General features: G+C 42.4%; 2 protein-coding genes across 3 annotated transcripts in view; one reads left to right on the forward strand and one right to left on the reverse strand.

Annotated features, from left to right (window-relative positions):
* The window catches only part of GPS1 (G protein pathway suppressor 1), a 9,058-nt gene extending 2,598 nt beyond the window's left edge, over positions 1-6,460 (forward strand). The window contains exons 3-13 of one of the 2 annotated variants that reach the window (XM_010008646.1): positions 741-905; positions 1,087-1,222; positions 1,375-1,452; positions 1,852-1,912; positions 2,318-2,403; positions 2,868-2,962; positions 4,049-4,154; positions 4,495-4,575; positions 4,703-4,840; positions 5,056-5,190; positions 5,936-6,460. In XM_010008646.1, the coding sequence (XP_010006948.1) occupies positions 741-905; positions 1,087-1,222; positions 1,375-1,452; positions 1,852-1,912; positions 2,318-2,403; positions 2,868-2,962; positions 4,049-4,154; positions 4,495-4,575; positions 4,703-4,840; positions 5,056-5,190; positions 5,936-6,010 (1,156 nt within the window). In that variant the 3' untranslated portion in view covers positions 6,011-6,460. Of the gene's footprint in view, positions 1-736; positions 906-1,086; positions 1,223-1,374; positions 1,453-1,851; positions 1,913-2,317; positions 2,404-2,867; positions 2,963-4,048; positions 4,155-4,494; positions 4,576-4,702; positions 4,841-5,055; positions 5,191-5,935 lie in introns of both variants that reach the window. The other variant, XM_010008645.1, reaches the window with a different exon arrangement.
* A 5,735-nt stretch (positions 6,461-12,195) lies between these two features.
* On the reverse strand, positions 12,196-25,355 carry DUS1L (dihydrouridine synthase 1-like (S. cerevisiae)). Its single transcript, XM_010008648.1, has 13 exons — positions 25,119-25,355; positions 22,621-22,729; positions 21,702-21,752; positions 19,892-20,004; positions 19,064-19,146; positions 18,789-18,892; positions 17,672-17,816; positions 16,966-17,062; positions 15,691-15,779; positions 14,803-14,969; positions 14,227-14,264; positions 12,915-12,990; positions 12,196-12,544 (listed from the first exon to the last, which is right to left on the reverse strand). Exons 1-13 carry the CDS (start codon positions 25,353-25,355, stop codon positions 12,396-12,398), a joined length of 1,458 nt encoding a protein of 485 aa, XP_010006950.1. The 3' UTR covers positions 12,196-12,395.
* Between the last annotated feature and the right edge of the window lie 4 nt (positions 25,356-25,359).

Consider the following 25,359-nt stretch of genomic DNA (forward strand, 5'->3'; position numbering starts at 1 on the left):
CCCCCCCGCCCCGGTTTACTGATAAGGGTAGTCCTTGGTACTTCCCTTATCCATCTGCGCTTCCTGTCCTTCCATTGTTGTTGCTGTGCATATTTGTTCATTTCTTGTCTGTTTTGCCCAGGGAATCTTTACCATGTATGATGGTCTGTTCATTGCTTTCTTATATGTAAAAATGACTGTTGGTTAAACAAAACAAACAAACAAAAAACAACAGAAAAAACCCAAACCAAAACCTCAAAATATGCTTTTCTGTTTAAAATACTGGAAGTTGTACAGTGTAGCTTTGCTATCAAGCTATTACGGTATGGCTGGGAGAAAACCCCTAAACTGTGCACCCCGTGACCCATACAGAGAAGTTTGATTCAAGTCAGTGACTCTTTTGAGTCACTAAATACTTCCATAGCATGTAATAATTAATTGCAGCACTGTTACTAACTTGCTTTCAATATATGTATAGGTATTTTCCTGTAAATAAGCAAATATGTACTTCCTAATAAAATACCTGCAGAGGATCATTAGGATAATTTTGAGAAAAATTTGTAAACATTTGTGATACTTATGCTACTGTTTTCCCTGGAAATCTTAGCAGTCTTTTCTTTTTTTCCCCACCATTGTTGTGTTCTCTGGCCTGTTTTGTGCATGCAGCCCTGCTTGTTAGGGGAGCAGTGCCAGGTACTTGGCAGACCTCTGTTCTGAGCAGTTGGCAGCATCATAGCCCCATGCAAACTCTTTCCTTTCAGAGAACTGCAGAATACACCTGATGCTGTCCCTGATAGTGGAATTGAACCCCCTCCTCTTGACACAGCTTGGGTTGAAGCTACACGCAAAAAAGCTCTTCTTAAACTGGAGAAACTCGACACAGATCTGAAAAATTACAAAGGGAACTCCATCAAGGAGAGTATCAGGTGAGATGCAGAAGGCTCTGCTGGAGCACGGAAGGGCATTTTGCTCCTCCAGGCACCTAACACAGGATGTCAGCTGCATTCAGTGCCTTAGGTCAGTGTGTTGAGTTACTTGTTTGGAACAAACTGACTGTGTCCCTCTCTGAGCACACAGTTCATCAGTGTTTTAATTCCTGTGCTCCAGGAGAGGCCACGATGACTTGGGTGACCATTACCTCGACTGTGGAGACCTCAGCAACGCTCTCAAGTGTTACTCGCGAGCCCGTGATTACTGCACCAGTGCTAAACATGTTATCAACATGTGCCTCAATGTCATCAAGGTAGGGAGATGTGCAGGAACTGGCACTTGGTGTCTTTCTGACACCTGCTGAAAAGTCCACCTGGATACAGCTCTTGTGTCTGCAGTGATACTGCTCATCCAAGTAACACCACTTACCCCTGCCTGGTCTACACTGTTTCTGGCTCTCTGCAGGTCAGTGTCTACCTCCAGAATTGGTCTCATGTTCTGAGCTATGTGAGCAAGGCTGAGTCTACACCAGAAATTGCAGAAGTAAGGTCCTGCTTTTTAACTTACATGAGTATTCCTGTTGTTTTCTGTCTCCAACATCTGTAAAATGGTTCTTTTACCCCTTTATGACTTGCTCTCTATAAGACTCCCTTCATCTTACAGTCTACTTTTCCTCCTAATCCAGCCTCTCTGGCTGCTGTAGTATTTCTTTTGAGATTCATTGTTGCTTTTCTCCTATGATATGTGATTGCGAAGACTCATGGTAAAAACAGAGACACTTTCCCTCCTTAGTTCTTGCCATGTTTTCCAAGACAAATAAGATGAAGTTACCTTACTGCTGAGATTTGCAGGCTAATTACTGGGATGAAATAACCCAACAAACAGTGGAAATAAAATGCTTTTCTTACTGCTTTCTCACTACTGTTTTTTCTTATCCTGTAGCAAAGAGGGGAAAGAGACAGCCAGACACAAGCTATTCTCACCAAACTGAAATGTGCAGCAGGTGAGTGATTCTTTTAGCTTCCTGTGCTGGCTGCACATCTCTCCACCTCTTAGCTGTCTGTAGGACTCTCTGGCAACAATGTGTGCCTGGTTTTTTGTTTTTGTTTTCTCTCAGATTTGACACTCTTTGCATTTTCTCAGCAGAAACGCAATATTTAATAAAGCTGGTGAGATGGAACTACTGAATTGTTTTTTGCTGTTTCTTCCTTCTCCCTAAGTCTTGCCAGAGAGAATGCCAGTGTGAGTCGATGTAGTTCAAAGGATGACAGATCCAGTCTGAGGGTCTCATTTCACTTCAGTAGTGAAGGCACTAGCAACCATGTGGAGGCCTCTGATGCTCCCCAGATGTTGCAGTTACTCCCTGTTTGTGTGCTGTTTTAAACAAAGGACTTTCTCTGGCTCCTAGGCTTGGCTGAGCTGGCTGCTCGGAAGTACAAGCAGGCAGCAAAGTGCTTCTTGTTGGCATCATTTGATCACTGTGACTTCCCTGAGGTGAGGACCAAGAGGAAGCTGTGTGCAGGTCTTGGGGGGCATGTAATTCTAAGTACCATGTTGTAAAATTCAGATATTTTAGTTATTCTTCCAGCAGCCCTGTATAGTTTGGTGGCTTTGTGAATGTTGCATTTTTTTTGTTTTGTTTGTGGGGTTTTTTTCTTAAAAAAAGAAGTCCTTGTTTTTGGGTTCTCTAAATTAACTACTCTGGGTCACACAGGAATTAGTTGTGAGTTCTGTGTATCTGTTATAGCCAAAAGACTGGCTATTGGAATTGGCTTCTGCTCTCTTAGCAGTGTTCAGTCACTCCTCAGGCCCTGGGTAAATCCCTCAGAGCGTGCTGAGTGGTTCCGCTGCATTTGACAAGGACAGATCTTGTCACTGTGTGAAGGAAGGGCCTGTGGTGGAATGCTTAGCTCCAGCCTTCCACCTTCCAGCAGCCAGTGACAGCTCTCTCTCTGCAGCTGCTGTCCCCCAGCAATGTGGCTGTCTATGGTGGTCTCTGTGCTCTCGCTACCTTTGACCGTCAGGAACTGCAGCGGAACGTTATCTCCAGCAGGTGAGCGATGCTTGGAGAGGAGTTGGTGTGTACAAGGTATCTTTGGGGACATGGGACTTCGGTTGAGAGTGGATCCTGGCAGGAGTGACAGCTTTCTCATACAGGAGAGGAAGAATCGCTGAGTCTCGGTTTGGCTTTAAGTGATGTTTCACTGTCTAGAACACAGAGATTTTCATGGTAAAACAGGAGTTTCCAACCAGGTCAAATCCAGCATGTCCATAGTCTAACTTTCTGTCTCCATCAGCAGTCCCTATTAGGTGTTAAATCAGAGGGGAGAGCCCTACAAAAGGCCACTGTAAGATCATTTGTCTTCATGTTGCCACTGCTTCTGGTGTATGTTAATCCTATTAATACAACTTAATAATTGTTAATACAACTTGCAGCATAATCTAGCTATGACATAGGCAAGGTTAAGAGAATTACAATCTTTGGAAGAAAATGAGTATTTGTGTGTCATAGATTGAAATCCAGTGATACTGAATTCCTGTCAGCTGAGGGTTTGGAAGCACTCATTTTGAATTGATGTGGAAAAAGCAGTGTTGTTACCCTGACTCTTTTATTGGTTGATTCATAGGGTGAGATCCCAAGGTTTGGAAATCTGTGATGGAGAATTGGGAGAGCAGTGACAAAGTGTGCATCCCAGAGATCTCCCACAGTCATGATAGGTTTTTTTCCTGAGACAGTTGAAAGCTTAACCTCCCTACAGCATGCTGTATGAATGAAGGCTGTGCTTGGGAAGCAAACACAGACCTGGCCAGCACAGACTGCAGCACATGTACACAGTGGCCTGTTTTTTTCTGGTGATGTGTGCTTATTTTGAGCTATTCCTAGTAATTTTTTTGTTTTGTGTTGACAAGCAGTTTGTCAAAAGTCTCTTGCTTTCCTTCACCACAGCTCTGATGCTGTGCTGCACCTCTCTGTGTTCCAGGCTCCCAGCCCTGCTGACAATGGGCTGTCTGGTCTGTTAGAGAGTAAATTCTTGGAATCTTCAAATGATAGTGAGAGTTGTTAACCTCGCAACCTGCAGGTTGTGGGGTATTCAAGTGGTGGGTTCCAACATCTGATCACTGCAATCTTTATATACAGTTCCTTCAAATTGTTTCTGGAGCTGGAGCCACAGGTTCGTGACATAATCTTCAAGTTTTATGAATCCAAATATGCTTCATGCCTGAAGATGCTAGATGAGATGAAGGTGAGTTGCAGGGGAGCAGTGCAGAACTGACCCTAAAAGTTTCCTTTGCCTTCTCTTTTGTGAGAAACAGTGACTTAAAAGTAGCTACTAAGAGTGTTCAGCTCTTCAGTGTCTTCTGTATCCTGATGTAGTGAATGGAAATTGGGAGTAGTTTAGCAGTAGAGAGTGAGGATAAATTATGCATTTTTAAAATATATTGCTAGTTCTTTAATTATTGTTTCACGGTGTCTTCTTGCTGTAGCGTAAGTTCCTTAAGGTTTAAGTATGAACACATGTTTCAGAGTACAGGAATCATATTTCCAGACCGCTCCTCATCTTCTGATGTGGTTTCTTTGCACAGGACAACCTGCTGCTGGATATGTACCTTGCACCTCATGTCAGGACACTTTATACCCAGATTCGAAATCGTGCCCTTATCCAGGTAATTGTTCTGTGATCCTGGGAGTTGGATGAATGGTGAGATGGGCCATGTCTTTGTAGTTGCCTTTCACACGTTTTTTCAGAAGGTGGAGAGCACACTTGGCAACTGAGTATTTTCTTCCTCCTAGTACTTCAGCCCCTATGTGTCAGCAGACATGCACAAGATGGCCATGGCTTTTAACACCACAGTGGCTGCTCTGGAGGATGAGCTGACTCAGCTGATCCTGGAGGGACTGATCAATGCCAGAATAGACTCGCACAGTAAGGTGAGTGCAGCTGAGCCACAGGTAACAAACCCAACAGCTGTACTGATATTAGCAGCTCTCCGTTCCTGGGACACTGGGAGTTGCACTCATCTGGTGTTTGAGCTGTGTGGAAACTCAGGCTCCATGATACCTTAGCTTTGTTCCCCTGTGCAGAAAGGGCTTCCTGCTGTGGAAGCCTGTCAGAGCTCCTGTGCAGAGGTCTCTGTTGGTTGCAGATTCTTTATGCTCGAGACGTAGATCAGCGCAGCACAACTTTTGAGAAGTCTTTGCTGATGGGCAAGGAATTCCAGCGCCGCGCCAAGGCCATGATCCTGCGCGCCGCTGTCCTGCGCAACCAGATACACGTCAAGGTAGGGACGTGCTCAGTGGGACCTGGAGGCACTGCTGAGGTGTTGGGTTTTTAACAAACTATAAAAATCAGTGAATTGAAGATTCTGGAGGGGAAAGGATTTATTGTGTTCATGATTGGACAAATTCTTACAATGGTAAATACTAAATGTGTTAGGAACAAGCATTTCTAGCAGTACATTGACTTGCTTCTACAATGCAGAGTGTCCTGTGTAGTTTACATGTTTGGGTTGATTATAACTAATTAATTTCAACTCATTCTTGATACACATATTTTTTATCTTATCAAAACAAAGTTTGTTTGAAGTAATTTTTTTTAGTAGACCAAGTAAAAAATGCATTAATTGCTTGGCGTGTTTTTCCAGGATGCAGTCCCAAAATAACAGCTGTAGGGAGGATGTGCCATCTGCCACAGAATGTGTTAAATTCTGTGGTATATTAATCTCTGTGATAACTAAATGCCAGATAGGATTCAACTTCTGGGGCCAATGGCACCTTGTGTATAGTAAGTAAGAGTGGCCTAAAAGTTAAGGTTTGACTTTATTAGGAACAGTTCTTCTGAACTGTATCTGTAGGAGGTGTGAACACAAGGCTTTTGCAAAACCATAGTTAGTTATGAGTTGAGGGGATGCCCTCCCTCTGCTGTCATCCTGCTGTGCTTCACCTCTGCTTCATTTGGTCTCTCAGGAAGCACTCTGTGGGATGTCTGCACAGCACTAACTAGGATGTGTTTTGGTCTTGTTGCAGTCTCCTCCAAGAGAAGGTAGCCAAGGGGAGCTTACTCCAGCTAACAGCCAGTCCAGGATGAGCACCAACATGTGAAAATCTTCGAGCACTACCAAAATAAATGATCCCTCTATGACCATACCCAGTGTCTCACCCACTAACTGCTGAGCTTCAGAAACTATCCCTGTCTCCCTCACTTTTTGCTAAGATGAGAGGGCAGGGGCTGATGATGGAAAAGATGAATATTCCAGTAACTTAAATTATCCTTGGAAAAAAATTATTTTAAAAACAGCATCCCTGCAATGGGTCATAATTTCCATTTGGTAGAACAACTTCCTTCTTTCTCCCTCTTCCACCACTCCATTAAGAGATGTCAGGTTGTTCATACAGATGCTGATTTGAGAATTTTTCAACTGTTATTAGTCTTGTTTCAAAGCTGCAAAAATAGTTACTGTTAAGTTGAATGAACAGGCATGATCTAAGATGAATTTCACTGGCCTGAAAGTACTGTCTTGATTCTGGAGCAATGCTGAGCTTTCTGTTTATTCCAGATACACTCACAATTGCATTGCTCTCAATTATGGAGCTAGAGTTCCGATGGGAGAGGAGATTTTCTTTGAGAAACTTTTAGTGATTTTTCACCTTCACCAGAAAACTTGGCACCACTTCCATGCATTCAGTCACAGGCCTTTATTTTAGGGTATTGATGTTTACCTGGATCTAGGGTTTTTCTCTCTGGTCTCTGTTTTCAAAGACCTGTTTCCTGGTGTGTTTCCCACCTGTGCATGACTTGGCTTTGGGGTCCAGTGTTATCCTAGCAGTAAATCTACTTCATGCAAATATTGCTGCTTGTCCAGCTTTACTGCCATAGCATGTGATGATTTCCCAACATGTGCAGCAGTTGCTCCTGGTAGCATGGATAAGTGCCATGGAACACCACTCGAGTTTTGTGGAAGAGCTGAAGCAGCCGTTCTAGGTGCTCGCTCTCCAGCTGCATTTATTCTGCTTTTCCTTTTATAAAGTGATTAGAGGTGGCAGCTGAGGTGTGTGCTCTTGTGTCAATGAAGGGATATATGCACTGAATTTTCTGAAGTCACTGCAGCCTTGCATTCATCTAATCCATAAGGCAAGCTGGGAATTTGGATCCAGCCCTGACTGGTCTGGCAACTGACTACAGATGTTACTGTTAATGTGTTAATGCTTTTTTCTTGTTGTTGTTGGTTGGTTTGGTTTTTTGTTTTGTGTTTTTTGTTTGTTTTGTTTTTTATGTTTTATCTAGTGCATTAAAAAGCAGGATTTAAAAGCTTCTTGAGTAGTTGGAGTTTTGTGTTAAAGTTGGGTTTTAGGTATTTTGATCTCAAGTCATTGATTTGTTGCTAAGCTTGATGACATTTTGTAGGCTGTTGTGTTTTGCTTTCTTGTCTGGTTGGAGACTTAGCTTGGATAAGCTCTGAAGTGCAGTTTGAGGGAATGTGCTAACAGCCAAGTTCTGGGTTCATTGGCCCAGCTGCTGAATTGCAGTGCTCCCTCCCTCTGCCTCTCTGTGCTGTTTATGACTTGGGTGCTGAAAATGGAAGCAATAGTTTCTGTGAGGTCTTTGGTTAAATGTCTTCCGTTTGGCAGGGAAGAATTATTCCATTTTTGAGGGGAGAAAGAAGAGAGCCAGGCAATCAGCCATAGCCAGTTTGGTGAGAAAGGCAAGTTGAGTCCTCAGGAAGATTGCTGTACATCCTTGTGAGAATGCTGGGAAAGTAGTTCTGATATTTTCTGCTCATGCTGAAGGAAAGCTATTCAGTTGTATTCTACTATTAAATGTTCTTGCTTCCAAAAATTGGCCACTGATACCACCTCTAAGGAAAAGGTCTTAAGCTCCAACCTTGAAAATACAGTTTTGCAGCCCAGTTATGGGCATCATGTCACTGTCTCTCTCTGACTATGCACAGCAGCCTCTGGATTTTATTCTGAGTGATTCTTGATTATTTCTGATTATTATTGATATAATCTGATTATTTTATTCTGATGGAATCTTGATTATTCAGATTACTCTGTTCATTCCTGGAGGCTTCCTTCTGGAGGAATCCTCAGTTGGAAACGGACATCTCCCACTGCCATGGGAGTCTCTGCTCTCCCAGACACTTGCGCTTCTCCGGTCATGCCAAGAGGCTGGAAGCTGATTTCCTATAGCAGTCGGAATGGAGCCCACCGCGTGGCAACAGCAGCTTCCAGCTCCTTCCGTGGTCTGAGACAGTTCCATAGCTGGGCTGAGGTGATCAGTTTCTTCAGGCAAAAATACTTAACGACCTCTTTTGGACAGAGCATTTCTCTTTTGTGCTTAGTTAATTGGCACTGTTCAGGCACAGTGTATGCTTTTGAATAGAATTATTGGCAGGTAAGTATTTCCTTTAGCCTGTGAAAGAAGCTGCTGTTGCTTTAAGATTCATAGATGTGAGTCAGGGCTGTCCAGGCATGTTTCTTCTAGGCATTGTTCAACACCTGCTTCAGTCCTAACTACCTGCCATCCCGAAAATCAGGAGACACAACACAGCACGGATATAGGTCTGTGTAACTTCTGTTGATAAGCAGTTTTCTCAAATGAAAGATTGTTCTTATGTTAAAGTTCCAAGTAATTTCCCAAGTAATAAGTGGGAAAAACAGTGGCTCATGAAGAATAAATTTCCTGTGATTCCCTGTGACCACCAAGGTAATTCAGGGGATGAAGTTTTGTGGGATCTGTAGCATGTTGATATGTCTAAGATATTTAAGTGGATTTTGTGAACTTGTGGAGCAGCTTTTTGTTGAGGAAAAAGTGGTCAGTGGCAGGCTGTAACTGGTGGTGTCCTCGTGCAGTGTAAATCGTGCTTCCTTTACCTGACATAGCTAGGGATAAAGGGGAAAAAAAAAAGGGAAGAACCTGGTCCTTTTGGCAAAGGCAGTTTTCATCAGCACAACTGTAGAAACTGTCATTATGAGATTTGTGGTCAAGTAGTTGGGGGTGATTGGTAATTACCTGGGCAGACCTTGTGTAGCAGAGTGGTCTGTGTTGCTCAGCTTTGTAGTGGAAGGTCTGCGAGAGGGAGATTCTGTTGGCACTCGGATTGTGGCTGGTGCAGCAGCATCTGTGAGCTGCTGCTTGAGAGACTTCAGTGGATGAGGGAGACAGTAACAGAGTTCTGTCCTTGCCTCAGGCCATGGACGTCTGATCTGTACCCTGGTTTCTGGGACTCTGCCATAACAGGCTCAGGGTTACTTCCAAACTCAGTTGAAATCTCAGCCTTGATCTATCCTCTGGGTGGCTTCTGAAGATGCTCCTGAATAATGCATTTTTTCTTATACATGCAATGTAATATAACTTTCAGAAAAGCAAATCAGGAAACTTTATTAATAGCAACAGTGCTTCTGATAAGGACTCATCATGCATCAAGCACTGGCAAGGTATTGATTTCTTTTTAATTTACTTTTTTAGGAGGAAAGTCTCAGCCCATTTAATTTGGCTATTAGGGGTTCTCATGCCATCTCCTTTGTTACTTTTTATATGAAGCAAATGGCAATGGGGGGAGCACTGTGCTCCACAGGACAGTGCTCTTCATATTTTCTTGTGCCTTGTGACTAGTACAAGTCAGCATTCCATGCTTTCAGTAGTTCATATGAAATTAATTTGCAGTAGGGTCAAAAACACCATACTAATATGGAGCTGAATTCTGCTTTTCTGATGCTGTTGAGGAATAAGGGATGAATTACTTGGCTTTGCAAATGAGTTTTGTACTTCAACTGATAATATTTTGACTTCCGTTTTCCTCTGGATCTGTGAATTCCATTCAATGTTTCATAGGGTCTGGTATAACACCCTAGCTGTAGATTATCTCATAGGATAACTCTTAAGAGAAATGGATGAGATAAACTAGTTAGAAGTTTGGTAAGTAACAACACAAGTAAAAGTTTCTTGACAGTGAAGAAATAAAGGTCAGGCTTCAGGAGACTTACTAAAGCTACAGTCTGAAGGGTGGCAGTATTAGCAAGAGATGGTCTAATTCAAACAAGAATTCAAGTGGCATCTCTCACATGGTACATCAAACTGGGTAATCTTGTTGTCCTTGACCACACAGGCATCACTGCTGCAATTCTCTACTCCTGCAGCAACAGCTCTGGCTGTTACACTCCCTGTGCCTGTGGTTTACCCAACTTTGACGTCCCTGTACACATAAAGTTTGTACCCTGTAAACACATGCTGAGATTCAGGGTTTTCAATCTTTGTTTTGGTGTACTTTTTGTCCTTTTTTTTTTTTTTTTTTAAATTCTGTTGTGTCTCATAAACTGTTTGCCAAGTGAAGGCAGTTGGCCTCATTTTTGGCAGTTGAGCTGCTATTTTTTTTCTTTTGTGCCTCTGAAAATGGATTTAGATACAAGAATCCAGTCTCCCTAAAGACCAAAGACAGGATCATTTTCACCATCATTCTACATACACAGCACTGCCTTCCCCGCCCATTAGAAGTCTCTCTTCTTGAGGGTCTGTGAAACAGAAACAAAATAGGACGTCACCTTGCAGAGTTGGCAGGCTGCAATTTTTTATTGGAGATAAGTAGGATAATTAGTATATTGCCTAGCCTGAAAGTAATCCCTGATGAGTGTCGGTGCAGGTGTGCCCAGCATGAATAGCAAATGGCTTTACTCATGTTGCAATAGCACCTCCTAATTCACAAGCATTGTTCATAAAGGAATTGATACACTGGTTGTCATTACCTGCTTAGTGGCAAGGTTATAATCTTCTTGATTGTCTGAACTAAAGTTCAGGTTGCAGCTTCTTTTTTTTTCCCACTAGTGTGGTGATGTCAGGATGTTGCTGGTTTCTGCTGTGCCATGGAGCTGAGCAAGCATCTGTCTGCTCTGCCTCTTGGACCATAGAGTGGGGACAAACGTGCCTTAAATACTAATTCTGTATTAAAAAATGTGTCCATTTAGGATTCTCATGTATAAAAGCCCTTTCCAAATTTAGGAGCCTAAAGCCAGCTTGATCCTTTCTTCACACTGGTAAGTGATTCTGTGATGAGACTGCAAGTGTGAGAGATACGTTCTAAAATGTGTGGATAAAGATGTTGCCCAGAGCTCTTGCATAGCACCAGTCCAGTGCTGATTTTCATGAAAACACCTTTTCTGACTAAATTTCTCTGGCAGAGTGAGCAGAATAACTGAGCTTTCTGATGTTTTTGGGAAACTGGAAAGAAGGGTCAGGTAAGCAGTTTGAAAATCCATGGTAATGAACATGCAGCTTTTTATTAGAAGAGGGGCTTATAAAACAGACCAGGGAATTCAGTATACTTGACAGCTTTGAAGTGTCTGCCTGTGCCAGGGAAGAAGTGGGCTCTTTCCACAGAAGGGAAGATGTGGTTTCAAGGTCCCATCTTTAAATAAGACAGAGAAGCATTTTTAAACTTGGTTCTCCCACACTAATCACAGGCCTACTTGGTAAATGCCACACCCTTCCTCTTGGCTCTGTGCCAGCTCCAATTCACAAAGCAAGCAAGCTGGAGTAACATCTACCAGTTTAGTGTCTTAACTGGATTTGAATACAAGGGTAGTCAGAATTTATGAAAGCTGCTGAAAGTCTTGGTTAACAAGCTGATTAAGATTGAAAGATGCTATTCCCAGAACATTATGTAGAATATTTTGGTCAAGCAGCAAGCAAATTACATGGGAAGCCTCAATAGGAGAGTTTGAACTACTTCTATTGTCATATACTGTAGTGAGCCACAACTGTTAGGCAGCATTTAAAGTCTGGCCTCCAAATGGATATGAAGTTCTTGCTTCTTGTTGTCCCTCTAGGGGACTTACTGTGAATAAACAGGAACAGCAAGATAAAAGCAAGCCAGATAGAGACAAATGTGCAGAGAGATTAAGATGCACATGATCATCTGATGAGGATGGTGCCTGAAGAAAGAGCATGGAAAATCTGAACACAGAATAGATGAAAGTGAGCACTAGGGTGATTGATACAAGGGTAGGCCAAGGCTTCTGCTTAGTGAGTTGTTCACATTGTTTGGGGGCCTGCTTGTTATTAATACTTTGAATGAGAACCTGTTGGTTTCTATTAGTGAAAAAGTCATTAACATGCTGTATTTAGCATGCCAGAAACCTGTTCTAATACATTTATTCCCCAGTATTAAAAACAGGACATAAAGAGTTAATGAACATACAAGAGGCAGACTGTGTCAGCAGCTTATGTAGGTTACCCCCTCCCAGCCCCCTCAAATGCAGCATTTTCAGTTTTTAAAACACAGCATGAGAAATTTAATTGCATCCTTTTTATTTCAAATGCAGGATAATTCCCTGAGTAAGCAGCTTTTTACTTAAATAAAACTTTTTCAAGAATTAAAATAAACCTGTGGAACAAGGTCACACAGCTGACAGTGAGCTGGAGGTGGCGTGTTCTTTGGCCCAGGGAAGCAGAGGCCTGGCAGGAGCTCTTCAACCGTTAATTTCCAAGGCTTCACACTGCACTGTCACCAGCCTCTGTCAGTGCCGCAGTGTCCATAGCTACATCTCCTCTCTGACAGATTGCTGGGGTTTGAATTACTCTTTGACTACTCTGCCATGGAAGGGATTTTTCATATTTGGTCTTAAAAAGTAATCGATGACCTGAAAAAGCAAAGGATGGGGGGGTGGGGAAATAAACACCACCAAAAAAACCCCAAACAACAAGTAAACAAACAAACCAACCCCAAAAATGACACAAGTGCAAGGGCAATCAGAATAGCTCATTCCTTACAGTTACAAAGGGCACATCCTCATAGTGTGAAGACTGAGCCCCTGAAGGCTTTGGAAGCAGAAGAAATACTGTACATAGAAGGAAGAGCAGGTTTTTAATATTGTACTATAAAATCTTTAGCTTGCGTTAACACACACAGTCATCCCCTCCCCCCAATCCCATAAAGCAAAGATTGAAGTACAGACTATACATGGGAGATGAGACATTTGCTGAATGGCTTGAAAGGGCAGCTGCACTCACCTGGACAGTCTGCTGTCTCTTTGAATGCTCTTTTCTTACAGCACCCTCGGCACATGTTAAAAACACATTTATTGCCCTAGATTGGGATGGAGGTGTAAAGAAACTTGCATCAGAGAAAAGAAAATTATTGCTTACTGTAGTAAGCAACAGCAATACAGCTCTGCACACTCAGACCATTGGGAACAAAACAAAATGAACACAGTCACACCTCAGGCTAATGGAGATGACAGAGTTTATGACATCTGGGGGGGCACAAATCTCAACTGTTTGTACATGGAGAACAAAACAACCCAAAACAAACAAAGTCCACATTCAACTTCTGCAACATAAGTAACCTCTTGGGCAACCTGTTAAACACCACAAGCAGGCAAGTGCCGTAAGCCCTTTGGAGTAAGCACAATGGCTTGTGTTGCAGGCAAGCTCACTGTAATGCTCTACAAAACCAGCATGTGAAACACTGCCCAACAAGCCTGCTGCCATCTGTAGCTATGCCTAAAATCAATGTTACAGCAATCGTTTCCCTATTTGCAGCTTAAAATATACATAAATATTAAAATGTATCATATGACCAATAAGGGGCAACAGTTGAGTCTGGGACAGTTGGTGGGTGTTCTTGGGTGCTCTGGCTCATGTGTGCTTAGTGTTCCTAGGGATTTTCTTGTTTGGTGTGTCTCCCTCCACCCCAATTAAAAATCCCTTTGTGTTTAGAAAGCCCATGGTTGAAATTTTGTTTTGTTATCCCCCAATTCCATGTGGTATCTTAGAAACATGATCTAGGAAAAACCCAACAACAACAACAACAACAAAAAAACCCCAAAACCTCAGGACAGTCCAGTCACAAGATGTCAAGGGCTGCCTGAAATATTAGAGTGACGTAAGAGCAAAACCAAAATGAGACTAAGCACAACTTCAGCCAACCATGGCTATGTACCAAGCTGTATCACCCAGATTAGCTAAGGAAGAGGATGGCTTTGGAAAGAGGCCAGGTGAATGCTCAATGGTTTCCCAATAATGAACACAGCAAGAAAAACATTTTCTTCTGTAGTTGCAGCTACAGATTGAGCCCCAGTTAGCTGCTATTTCTAAGGTGCCACAAGAGTGTTATAAAGGAAAGCATCACAACATGCCTGTATCCCTGTCTCCTCACCCCCCACAGCTGTAATGCTGCTTTTCCAGCTAGAACACGTAATTATTGCACAGCACGGACCCCCAAGAGACTCAGCTCATCACTGATCTTCATTCATGGAGCCGTGGACAGTCAACTAAATTCCATTTAATGGACATGCTGTAATGAACACTGGCACTGACTTACCTTAGGGTTTCCACATTGATCACATTTTGCATATTTGGCTAGAAAGAGAGAGACTTGACTTCAGCAATGGCATTTTTATGTGGAAGAAGTTTTTTAAAAAAAAATTAAAAATCAGGATCAAAGCTTGGAGCTTTTGCTAGCCACAGAGAGATTCTCTTAAATAAAAACGTAACAAAGAGTGCAAAGGTAAAGATACTTGGACTTTTAAGTGCCTCTAAGCCAAATACAAAATTTCAATCCTCAGGTCAAGTGTAAAAGAGGACATCTGCCTGAAATGCATACAAAACTCCGAATACTAGTGACAGCTACCATTTAGTCTGTAAAGCATTTTCCTCTTAAAAAGATGCTTATAGTGGATCAGTGACATACTTATCTGATCCTTGTTTTCTTTACATTAGTAAATAATCTGAATTATTTAAAGAACATAATTTGAATCACATTGCTTACTACAAAAATTTCCCAATATTCCCCTCTTTTTAAAGAAGTTTCTGTAACTACAAAACAAGGAAAATAAATAGTGACAATTTATGTCAAATGTATTAACAGCAACCAATTATGCCAATAAACGGAACTTACGTTTTAAAGATGGATCAAAGCTTTTATTTGGATTTCTTAACTTCTTTTTTTGCTTATTCTTTGACAGAAGCTCAGAATTTCCATCTTCCTCCTCTTCCAGAGCACGTTTCCCTCGCACACCTTTCTCATTCCCAGTGGCTCCATTCTCCTTGCATCTCTCCTTTGGCCTGAAACAATATCATTGTCAGTTGGCTGAAGGGAAGAAGTAGGTGCTTCCTGGCCACTACTCTGGTTTACAGAAATACCTAGGCAAACTAAACCTTTCTATCATGGCTAAATTACAAGGAAATGTCATTGCCCTTAGAAGTGGAACAGAACAACGTAACTTTTTGTTAACATTGGCTGACAGATACACTGTCAGATATATCAACTGAAAAGTCAATAAAAGTTGGCCAGTTAAATTAGGCCCCTCTTAACTTCTTATTCCCATGTTAAGTAAATACTTAAGTATTAATCTTGAAACACTCGTGTTCTTCAGCCCAAATTTCACAACAGAAAGGGAATAAGGTCTCTGAAAAGCTTGCCCATATAGCTTGAGCATCCTTCATAGAATACAATTTAGTTGCCATCTTTGCTACCCTGGCAGTTACCAGCAATTTCCTTGTTACATAGATCAATAAAGTAATGTCAGGCAGTCTGTTCACACCAGCTTTGCTTTCTGAGCTGCAGTGGAATTCTCAGGTTTTACTTTCCAGAGGGAGAAATCTGAGGAGGATCTAAAGGAGATGCAGACTATGAGGAGCATCCCCATGAACAAAGCAATAACTGGGGAAAAGCCAAACCAGAATAAAAATACTCCAAAGTCTTCACTCCTAGAACAGAACTGGATGGCTCTGTACTGATAGTATGGGAAGGAGAGGCCTGTCCAGGTCAGCATAAATAACTCACCCTGGCCTGATGTAGGGCTGACAGATCCAGTGGAAAAAAGGCAACCCTTCTTTTGGCTTTTCTCCTTCTTTCTGATTAGCTATTTCTTCCTGCAGCACAGAGGTACAGTCAGTTTTCCTGGACTTCTCAAGAAATACTCTAATTAATATATCAAACTCCAGAAACCAGAAATTGGAATCTAAACTAACAGTTACTGTTAAACTAACAGATGAATTGCAGCAGATTTGTAACTCCTAAATCAACTTTATCCCACGTGAAGGTGTTCAGGCTTAAGGGGCTGCTACTGCAGTAAACTACCAGTATCATGGTTGGTAAGCCACGAATCATAGACTCATAGAATCCTAGGGGTTGGAAGGGACCTCGAAAGATCATCTAGTCCAACCCCCCTGCCAGAGCAGGGTCACCTAGAGTACATCACACAGGAACACATCCAGGGGAGTTTTGAATGTCTCCAGTGAAGGAGACTCCACAACCTCTCTGGGCAGCCTGTCCCAGGGCTCTGTCACTCTTACAGTAAAAAATTTTTTTTGGATATTCACCTTGAACTTCCTATGCTCCAATTTGCACCCATTACCCCTTGTCCCAGTGAAGTGACCAAAAGACATCAACTACATGACATACATGGTAAATTCCCACCAAGTGCTGTTCTGTGAGATTAGGGCCCATCTTGGTACCTGGCATCGTAGTTTCAGCTCCCTGTTGACATCTACAATGCCCTCTAGAGTCTTCACCTTTGCTAATTCTTCACGCAGCTGCTGGTAAACTTGAAGCCTGTGGCAAATCCCAAACACCATATTTATTCATTATTGCTAGATTGAGGAAATCAAGTAAAAATGTCTTAATAAGAGCTCTTTTAATATATTTTTCTTGCTGCACTTGTTTTTGGTAGAAGCCTAACTTTTTTCTTGTAAATCCAGAGAAAAGCACATGTACCTGCTCCTCTTTTCCAAATGAAGGGACCTCGAAAGATCATCTAGTCCAACCCCCCTGCCAGAGCAGGGTCACCTAGAGTACATCACACAGGAACACATCCAGGGGAGTTTTGAATGTCTCCAGTGAAGGAGACTCCACAACCTCTCTGGGCAGCCTGTCCCAGGGCTCTGTCACTCTTACAGTAAAAAATTTTTTTTGGATATTCACCTTGAACTTCCTATGCTCCAATTTGCACCCATTACCCCTTGTCCCAGTGAAGTGACCAAAAGACATCAACTACATGACATACATGGTAAATTCCCACCAAGTGCTGTTCTGTGAGATTAGGGCCCATCTTGGTACCTGGCATCGTAGTTTCAGCTCCCTGTTGACATCTACAATGCCCTCTAGAGTCTTCACCTTTGCTAATTCTTCACGCAGCTGCTGGTAAACTTGAAGCCTGTGGCAAATCCCAAACACCATATTTATTCATTATTGCTAGATTGAGGAAATCAAGTAAAAATGTCTTAATAAGAGCTCTTTTAATATATTTTTCTTGCTGCACTTGTTTTTGGTAGAAGCCTAACTTTTTTCTTGTAAATCCAGAGAAAAGCACATGTACCTGCTCCTCTTTTCCAAATAAATACTTGGCACACAGCCAGGGTACTTTGAGATAAGCTAACACGAAGGTACAGTTAATCAGCTGCTCCTCAGTAGCTGCCCACAGCCACACTCTTACTTCACAGTACAAGCAAGGCAGCTTGGCTCATCATGAGCTCACAGTTGCCATATAATGTGTGTGCAGATGGGCAATTACCACATGGCAGCTGATGTGCTGTGGGCTCATGCCCCAGCTTATCTTGTGGCAACCTGTTAATTCCCCATGCCCTGTTTCCCAGATATACAATGAAGGTTAAAGGCCTCAGCCTACACTCTCTCCAGTCAGGTTCAGGAAAAAAAACCTTGCAGCCTACTAATTCTGGCCAAACAAATCCTTGTCCAGAAAACCCAGACACTTGCTAAGCAGGATGAGTCCTGAAAACATGAAGAGTTCTCTGGAGATACTCACGTGTGATGCCAGAGCTTGAAGAGATGAGCCCTAACATAAGACAATGGACAAGGGTGCTTCTGCACTATCTCCAGATACTCCTCAGCCATCTCCCACACCAATGGGTTTCGACCCTCAAACAAAGCTGGGTTATGAAGATTTCCTTCTAGGGAATGAAAAAACAAACAAACTCAAAATTTAATTTCAGGATTGAAACAGAAAACAAAATCCAGGCTCTGGAGCTTGATCAGTTCTCTTGTGCTTCTACCAGCCAGTCAAGGACACATCACCCATGTCCTCACAAAGAAGAATACAGGGTCCACAAAACTCCAGCCTGACCTCAGCATACTGTATTTCAGTATACAATTCTTAGTTCTGTCAAATGCTCTTATTAAATTAAAATACATTTTCCAGAAAGGCATGCAATCTTGACACAAAGACAGTAAAAAAACTTAATAAAGAAATGACTGCTTTTCTTGCCCAATGGTTAAATACTTGGACAAGGAGTGTCTGATCTTACATCTGTATTCACAGTTGTTTGGCTTGAGAGATACTGCTTCTCACTATGCTTTGCTCTACTAGCTTCACAAGTCTTTTGTTAACTAGTGTTTTCTAAAAATAAGATTCTACAAACTCCCAGAAAATGTTTCATTGATTTAACTGTGAGTGATTGGAAGCTGGGTTTTTTTTTTATGTTGTATCCTAGCTCTTTCTGTAGGAACGTAAGCTAATTCTTTTTTATCCCAACCCACCACGAACCATTTACAGGAATTCTAATCAGCAAATGCACTCACTGCGTCAGGATCCATTCAGAAACCATTCTATTGATTAACAGATGTAATGAAAATATTCCAGGACAATAAGAGTCCAGTATGCCTTTGTCAAATAATTAGACTGAGCTGTCCAGTCAATGCTACTATGAGTCCAACATAACAATTCTTACAAATGTTAAGTGGTTCTTGGCACTGGTAAGAGATGGCTAGTATAAAAAGAGGGAGAGCAGTCACTCAGCTTTCAGTCAAAGCTGTTCACCAAGTCAGTCTGATGTAAGCTTTTAATAAATATAAATGGGGCTGGCTAAGAGAGAAAAAAACACTTCGTATTCTCATCTATTATGAGTAAAATTATTTTTCTTTACCTGCACTCATGACACCATGCACTCCTGTCTTACGGATACATTCTTCCACGTCACTGAGACACTGGATGTTTCCATTTGCAAATACAGGAATGCTTACAGCTTTTCTAGACCAGTGAATAAGACAGATGTATAAAATTAATAGTTAGAGTCAACTCTAAATTCTACTCCAGTCAAACAGATTTGTTTGCTCTTCAATGCCACTGCATGCTCTGCTTAAACATCTAACTTCACAGCATGTTGGCAAAAATCTACAAAGACTGGTAATGCTTACTAACCTGACAGCTTGAATGTGCTCCCAAGATGCCACTCCAGCAAGCGGTCCTTTCTGTTCTTTCGTACGGCCATGCACAGTCAGTAGCTAGAACAGTTACATTGACTTTTCATGTGTGTGAAGTACAAGAACAGATCCCCTGACAAAACTCCATGTACACGTCACAGATGCCAATCAATTCCCACTGTTATTTCAGCAGTGCGTGGACTTTGGTGTCACAGAAAGAGATCAGCAGCTCACCTACCACAGTATGGCCTTGGGCTTCTTTCAGCTTGCTACTCCACAGCATGGCAAGATCGTATCTGGGGAGAAGCTACATATTTCCCATGGAGTATTGGCTCCCATTTGTGATTCACTTTGCAATTTGAGATTTATTAATTTGGTTGCTGCTCAGCAGAAGGCCTGAATGCTGTCAGTACTGGCTCTAACTACAGACTGTCTCTTCCAATTTAACTGGAATTAAATAAGTCCTACTAGGCTGCCCATTTCTTTACTAGTGGATACTGTTTTTTTTTCTGTAGTCCTGTGGATTTCAGGCATTCATACTGCCTCCTGCAGCACTAGGTGTGACTGTGCTTCAACCAAAGTGAAGGATGCTGCACTGTGCAGTGATTACAAGAGAGACTCTGAAGTCATTTTGTCTTCCATATTGTACCACTGACCTGCTGCCTATGACTGCAAACACACACCATCTCTCTGCATCCCATTTTTTTTCTGTTTGTAAAACAATATAGCCTATTCATCTCCACAGAACACCAAGATCTGGTCATCAGATGCTTTATATAAAGCCATGTGTCCAATGCAACAGTACAGGGAGCAGCTGCCTCCTTACCTGGCAGCCAGCTTTCTCCAGCATCTGTGCATACTTCACTGTCCTGTCAATTTCTGGGAAAACGCGGATTTTGCATGTGATGGGAACAGAGAGCTTCTCGTTAGCCAGTAAAACTGGGGAAGATTGAAAAGACAGGTAAGCGGGTGGCACAATGCTATGGGAAGTGCCTATTCTCAGGATCTGTTACTGACACTGACATGGAAAAAGCCAGAAATGTTACTGCTATGCAGGTCTCACAGCTTAAACAACCAGCAATGTCCTCTGTGAGCCCTACTGCACAGGTTAGTCAGGTAAGAGTAAAACACGAAGCACAGAAATCTGCATTCTAACAAGAGGCATAAAGTAGCAAACATTTCATAGTCCTAACATTTCCATGGCATCAGACTTCCCTTTCAAGGACCACTCCCCTCAAATCTCAATCACTGACACAGGTTTACTGTTGCCACAGGCTGTTGTACTCCTGGCTCTGCCAACATTAACACTTGCTTGTCCACCTTTCCTACAAGAGATGCTTTGCTTCTTTCCAAATTATCACCCAAATAATCATGACAAGTATAGTCTCGTCTATGGCAAGCAGAGGCTTGCCAGCTGAGGTAGGCTGTGGACCCAATTAGCGGTAAACGTAGGTTACAGAGCCAGGGTGAAGTCCAGAACATGCTGAGCTCCCAGTCTTTACGCACTGCACGGAGTTGGAAAACTACGAAAAAGAGCTAACAAAGATGGTCGATGGGAAACCACCGAGCAATGGCATGCCTGTAGTTCTCTTCTCTTCCAAAGCTTGGATGTACCATGTAGGAAGTGCCCTGCTTTTTTCTAATCCAAATGCTAGAAGCTCTAACCATAGGTACTTCCTATCACCCTTTCAAAGGAGCAATAAAGGTGTATACACATACAAGCAGACAATAGTACTTCATAATTTTAAAGATGGCTGGGGGAGAAGGGGAAGAGGAACCTTTGCTCACCTTTTATACAACAGCCTCATAAGACAACTCTCTTACTAGACAGCCTGGGTTCTCACCCAACTGGTTGATCTGGGTTCTCTTTCTTACTTTGAGGCTGTTCTGATTTGCATCCTTCACTCCTAAGAAAAGTGCCCTAACAACCACATGACATACTGGGCCAGGAAGCACTATCTTTTCAGGTTCTCAGCAGTGTCTTGGACCACAGAGAATGCAAGCAGAATTAAGATTCTCTAACTTCAGAGTTCAGACACTTGCTTTGAAGTGGAATGAAGGCACATTCTCAGGTCTACACAATGACCAAAACCTTGCTTTTTAAGTCAGTTTCAAATGTATTTCTTAAAAAAAAATATTATACTGTTCACAACTGCTACAAATACTCTTGAAAATGTCCTACATGACTTTGGAGAAAAGAGGCATAACTTGCTATGATGTGGACAGAAAGAGTATGCCAAGCTGATCAGAAAAAAATCAAATTCAAGCAGAAATTACTCCTGGCACCCAAGAACTTCAAAGTAAAAAAGACACACGGAGTGCTGCAATTTCTAGAGCTGGAAAATCACTAAGCCATCACTAGATTGGGATTTAATTTACTCTCTTTCACCTAAAGTCTGTTTCAGGTGCTGAAGTCTTTTAGCAGATCTAGCTGGTAGTTTGTAGTGGGATACCACCAAGTATCTTGAGGGTGCTACTGGGAATACAGTAAGAAGGAAAAGGAAAAAAAACCCAACTAAACACAACCTTCCACAGAGAAACATGTGGCGCCTTCTGCCCCCCAAAATTCCTAAACCTCCTCTCAATGATGAGTTCATCCCATTCCCTTTTAAAGTTAAGCCTCTCCAAAGACTTACTCATTCTCTGAAGAAGATCCCATTCCTCTTGCAGAAATGCTCCATAATGACCTGTAATACATTAGCATATGACAGACTTGTACAGAAGAGTAAGATTCAGAAGAATCCAGACCTCGGAAATGTTCACGTAAAAAGCCGCAGACACTCGTGTGCCTCACTAACAGAAACAGAGTTGCTCTCTCCTGCCCAAACTGGAAGGGTTGGATCATTCTGTTCCCCATGCCATCCAAGATACAGAATGAATCCCCACACACTATTTTATTTTCACTGCTAATCCCTAAGGATAGTGTATTGACACTGGCTCCAAGTCCAACTTTCAGGGATTTATAATGGGTGTTTAAAAACTCCCTCCAGTTAAAACCTGATTGGATTTAAAGATCTATTTGCCCAGTACACCACTGATAATTTCCCTGTCAGTCTTTGAAAGCCATTTTAGAAGAGGAACAGTTACTGAACAAATCTTTCCTCAACATCCTACCTAATGCAGCTGGTTCTAGTTTTCCAACACAGCTACCTTTGTGATGTCTTTAAGATATTATCCTCTTATATGCTAATGTAAATAAACTCTCTGAAGTATCAATACAAGCGCCTGCATTATATAATTTAAAACGCAGTTTTGCAAATTAGGCTGTTAGAGTAACTAAAATCAGAAAGAAAATCAAGCTCTTGTTAAAATACTTTTTCTGAAGGATATTCTAGACACAAGAGCTGTCACTCAATAAAAGCTGGAATTAATTATTAATATATTTAATTTTTGCTTTAGGTACTACGAAGCATTACCTCTTACAGTAGGTCTAACCTCAGTACTGCAGCCACTCCCCCCCAGCACTCAGTTTGGTCATATTGATGTTTTATTGCCAACGGTCACATTTGAAATACTCAATTTCTCTGTTTATCCCAGGCTCTGATTTGCACGTACCTCTCTTTGCAATCATTTGGGGACAACCCAAATTTAGGTCTATGGCATCACAGTAATCCTGAGCCAACAGGGCTGCTTGGACAAACACTTCAGGGTCATTGGCACAGAACTGAGAAAGATAAAGAAAAGCAGCATAATCAGGCAATAGCCTTCTTCAAGTACCAACAATATGTTAATACACAGTCAAGAAGCCGCTACTTGCCATAGGAAAGAGTTAATAACAGAAAACACCATTTCTCAAGAAAAAAAACCCCGACACAACAACAAAAAACCCCTGTGACACTTACCAGCTAAAGATCCTCAACCTTCAAATGACAAAAAGACAAAAATGAGCATTCAAGAGGCAAAGAAATATTTGTAGAATATTTTACAAGTTGTATCCAAGAATTAGAGGGAACTACTCTTAAAATCCTCTGGAAAACAAGCAGCTGTAGCATTTTAATTCATATAGATGGTGCAGAAGAAAAGAGTTACCTGCAGTGTCTCTGGGTCTTGAGACAACTCAAGCTTTGTGTATACTAAAAAAGCACCATTGCCTCTAAAATGAATTCACATTAGTGCAGTGTGAAATAGAAACATTGGGTTGTTAGTCAAATGCTCAGTCTTAAATATAATTAATATTACACTTAAAGCACAGTGCAAATTAATTTATTACAAAAATAGGTTAATTTGAAGCTGCTTTGTTGAAGAGGACATAACAAAACTCCTATAATTTATGCTTTTAAATAGATTTTCTAAAATTCATTATTAACAAAAAACAATGCCATCATGTCTTTAAATAATATGGATTTAAATTTAAAACCTACTTAAACCCTACAGCACTAAACACACTATGGCTGACACTGACTAAAGCCAGAAAAGACATTTGCTTTCTCTGAGGTGACTGGAAGAATGGAAAGCCTCCAAATAAGCCACATCATTGAGGAGTTTTTGCACAGTAAACAAAGCCCATCAAGCAGGCTGGGCTCAGATGTGTCTCTGTCTGATCTGTTCCCAAGAGTCTGCGACCAAACCCCTAAGCCTGCCCAGAAATATTGCAGAGCTCTGCAAGGATTGCTGCACTACATCAACCCAAAGATTGGTTAGTTCTGTGCCTTATGTTCAAGAGCAGCCAGTGAGAGGAAGGATAGCACAGCAAGCTCACAGTAAGTGACACTCTTCAGGTAGGCCTGCCCAGAACACACAGTTTACTGAGCTGAAGATCTGTGCTCACAAGACTTACAGCTTTCTAAAACTAGCTATATTTCTGCTACCTGTATTTTTCTGTGACAAAGAAGCTACCTCTTGTGGAAAAAAAGACACACAAAGGTATACCTGCTCTAATAATGGCTGACAACCAATGTCTAAGGAACAGCAGAAACTGGAAAATGTCTTCAAGGGCTCTGAAAGCAGAAGTAGTGTTTCCTGCACCTAATGGCCCTCAGTAGAGTTTTCTTTCATCTGCTGTCTATACTCATGTAATTTTTCAGCATCCAGTATATCCCACAGTAATGAATTTTGCAGTTTATCACTGTCCTTACTTAACACTCATTTCCCACTCATCATCCTCAAACCAGTCAAATTTTCACAGACTTCTTTCATCTCCCCCCTCAATCAAGGCAGACACTTCTCTTCCAAGGTGACATTTAATTGCTCCACACGTGGCAATCACCCCATTCCTCTGCTCATGCTGACTGTCTTTCCCTGAATGATTCTCCAGTTCTGCAAGCTCCTCTCCCTCCTTGGGATGGAGTGGAGGGAAGGTCCTGAACTTCACACAGCGCTCAAGAAGCAGAAGCAAGACAAGCTTAAAAGTGTGTCCTGTCTTCCTTGCAACCCTTTTCTACAGCTAAACACGGAGCTCATCCTTTCAGAGAACTCAAAAAACTGTAAGCCTCCCAGGGTGGTATCAGATCTTGAACAACCCTTCACTCTAGAAGATGAGGTCTAATCCATCCCTAAAGATGAGGTGTAGAGGACGGAAACCCTGTGAAGAGTCTAGTGCTCCAGGCCCCTGTGGTTAAGATGCTAAATCCTCTTTGCTAGACATGGGATAAACAGAAAAACACACTTATCTTCATAAGTTAAGTATACTTACGTGAAGAAAATGGGATTTCTGTTATCTGATATAACTACTTTTAAACGTGGCTGAGACTGACTAGCTTGAACTCACGCGCATTCGGAAGACGAATGGATTTTTTAGCACAAAGGGGTGGATAAGGCCGCCGAAGGTGAACAGAGAAGGCGGACTTGTTTTCGTGGCTCTGCCCACGAGCGCAGGGCAAGGCGAAGCCCGGGGAGCCCCTCCCGGGGTCCCGACTGACTAGCTTGAACTCACGCGCATTCGGAAGACGAATGGATTTTTTAGCACAAAGGGGTGGATAAGGCCGCCGAAGGTGAACAGAGAAGGCGGACTTGTTTTCGTGGCTCTGCCCACGAGCGCAGGGCAAGGCGAAGCCCGGGGAGCCCCTCCCGGAGTCCCGGCTGCCCGGGCTGGCCGGGCCGGTCGCGGCGCTCACCTGCACGATGAGCGGCCGGTCCTCGGGACAGGCCTCGCAGTAGAGGTTCTCGCGGCGGTAGTTGGCGTCCCTGAGGAAGACCTGGGCGTGCAGCATCGGCGTGTAGCAGAGCTGGGCGCCGTGGCGGCGGCTCAGCAGCCTCCAGGCCAGCTCGCTCTGGTCCACCATGGGCGCCACCACGTAGTGGGCGCTCCGCAGAGTCTCCCTCCAGAAGGCCTCCCCGCGCAGCTTCGGCATCGCC

Source organism: Chaetura pelagica, unplaced genomic scaffold (assembly GCF_000747805.2).
Source record: "Chaetura pelagica isolate M959 unplaced genomic scaffold, ChaPel_1.0 scaffold962, whole genome shotgun sequence".
NCBI classification, from domain to species: domain Eukaryota; kingdom Metazoa; phylum Chordata; class Aves; order Apodiformes; family Apodidae; genus Chaetura; species Chaetura pelagica.

What these genes read in the sequence shown, in the direction of transcription:
- DUS1L (XM_010008648.1), bottom strand. Translation starts at nt 25,355, where the DNA reads ATGCCGAAGCTGCGCGGGGAGGCCTTCTGGAGGGAGACTCTGCGGAGC. An exon ending in ACCGGCCGCTCATCGTGCAG is followed by an intron (nt 22,730 to 25,118) that starts GTGAGCGCCGCG and finishes TATCTTTCTCAG; the next exon opens with TTCTGTGCCAATGACCCTGA. An exon ending in TGGAGAAAGCTGGCTGCCAG is followed by an intron (nt 19,147 to 19,891) that starts GTAAGGAGGCAG and finishes TAACTGTTCTAG; the next exon opens with CTACTGACTGTGCATGGCCG.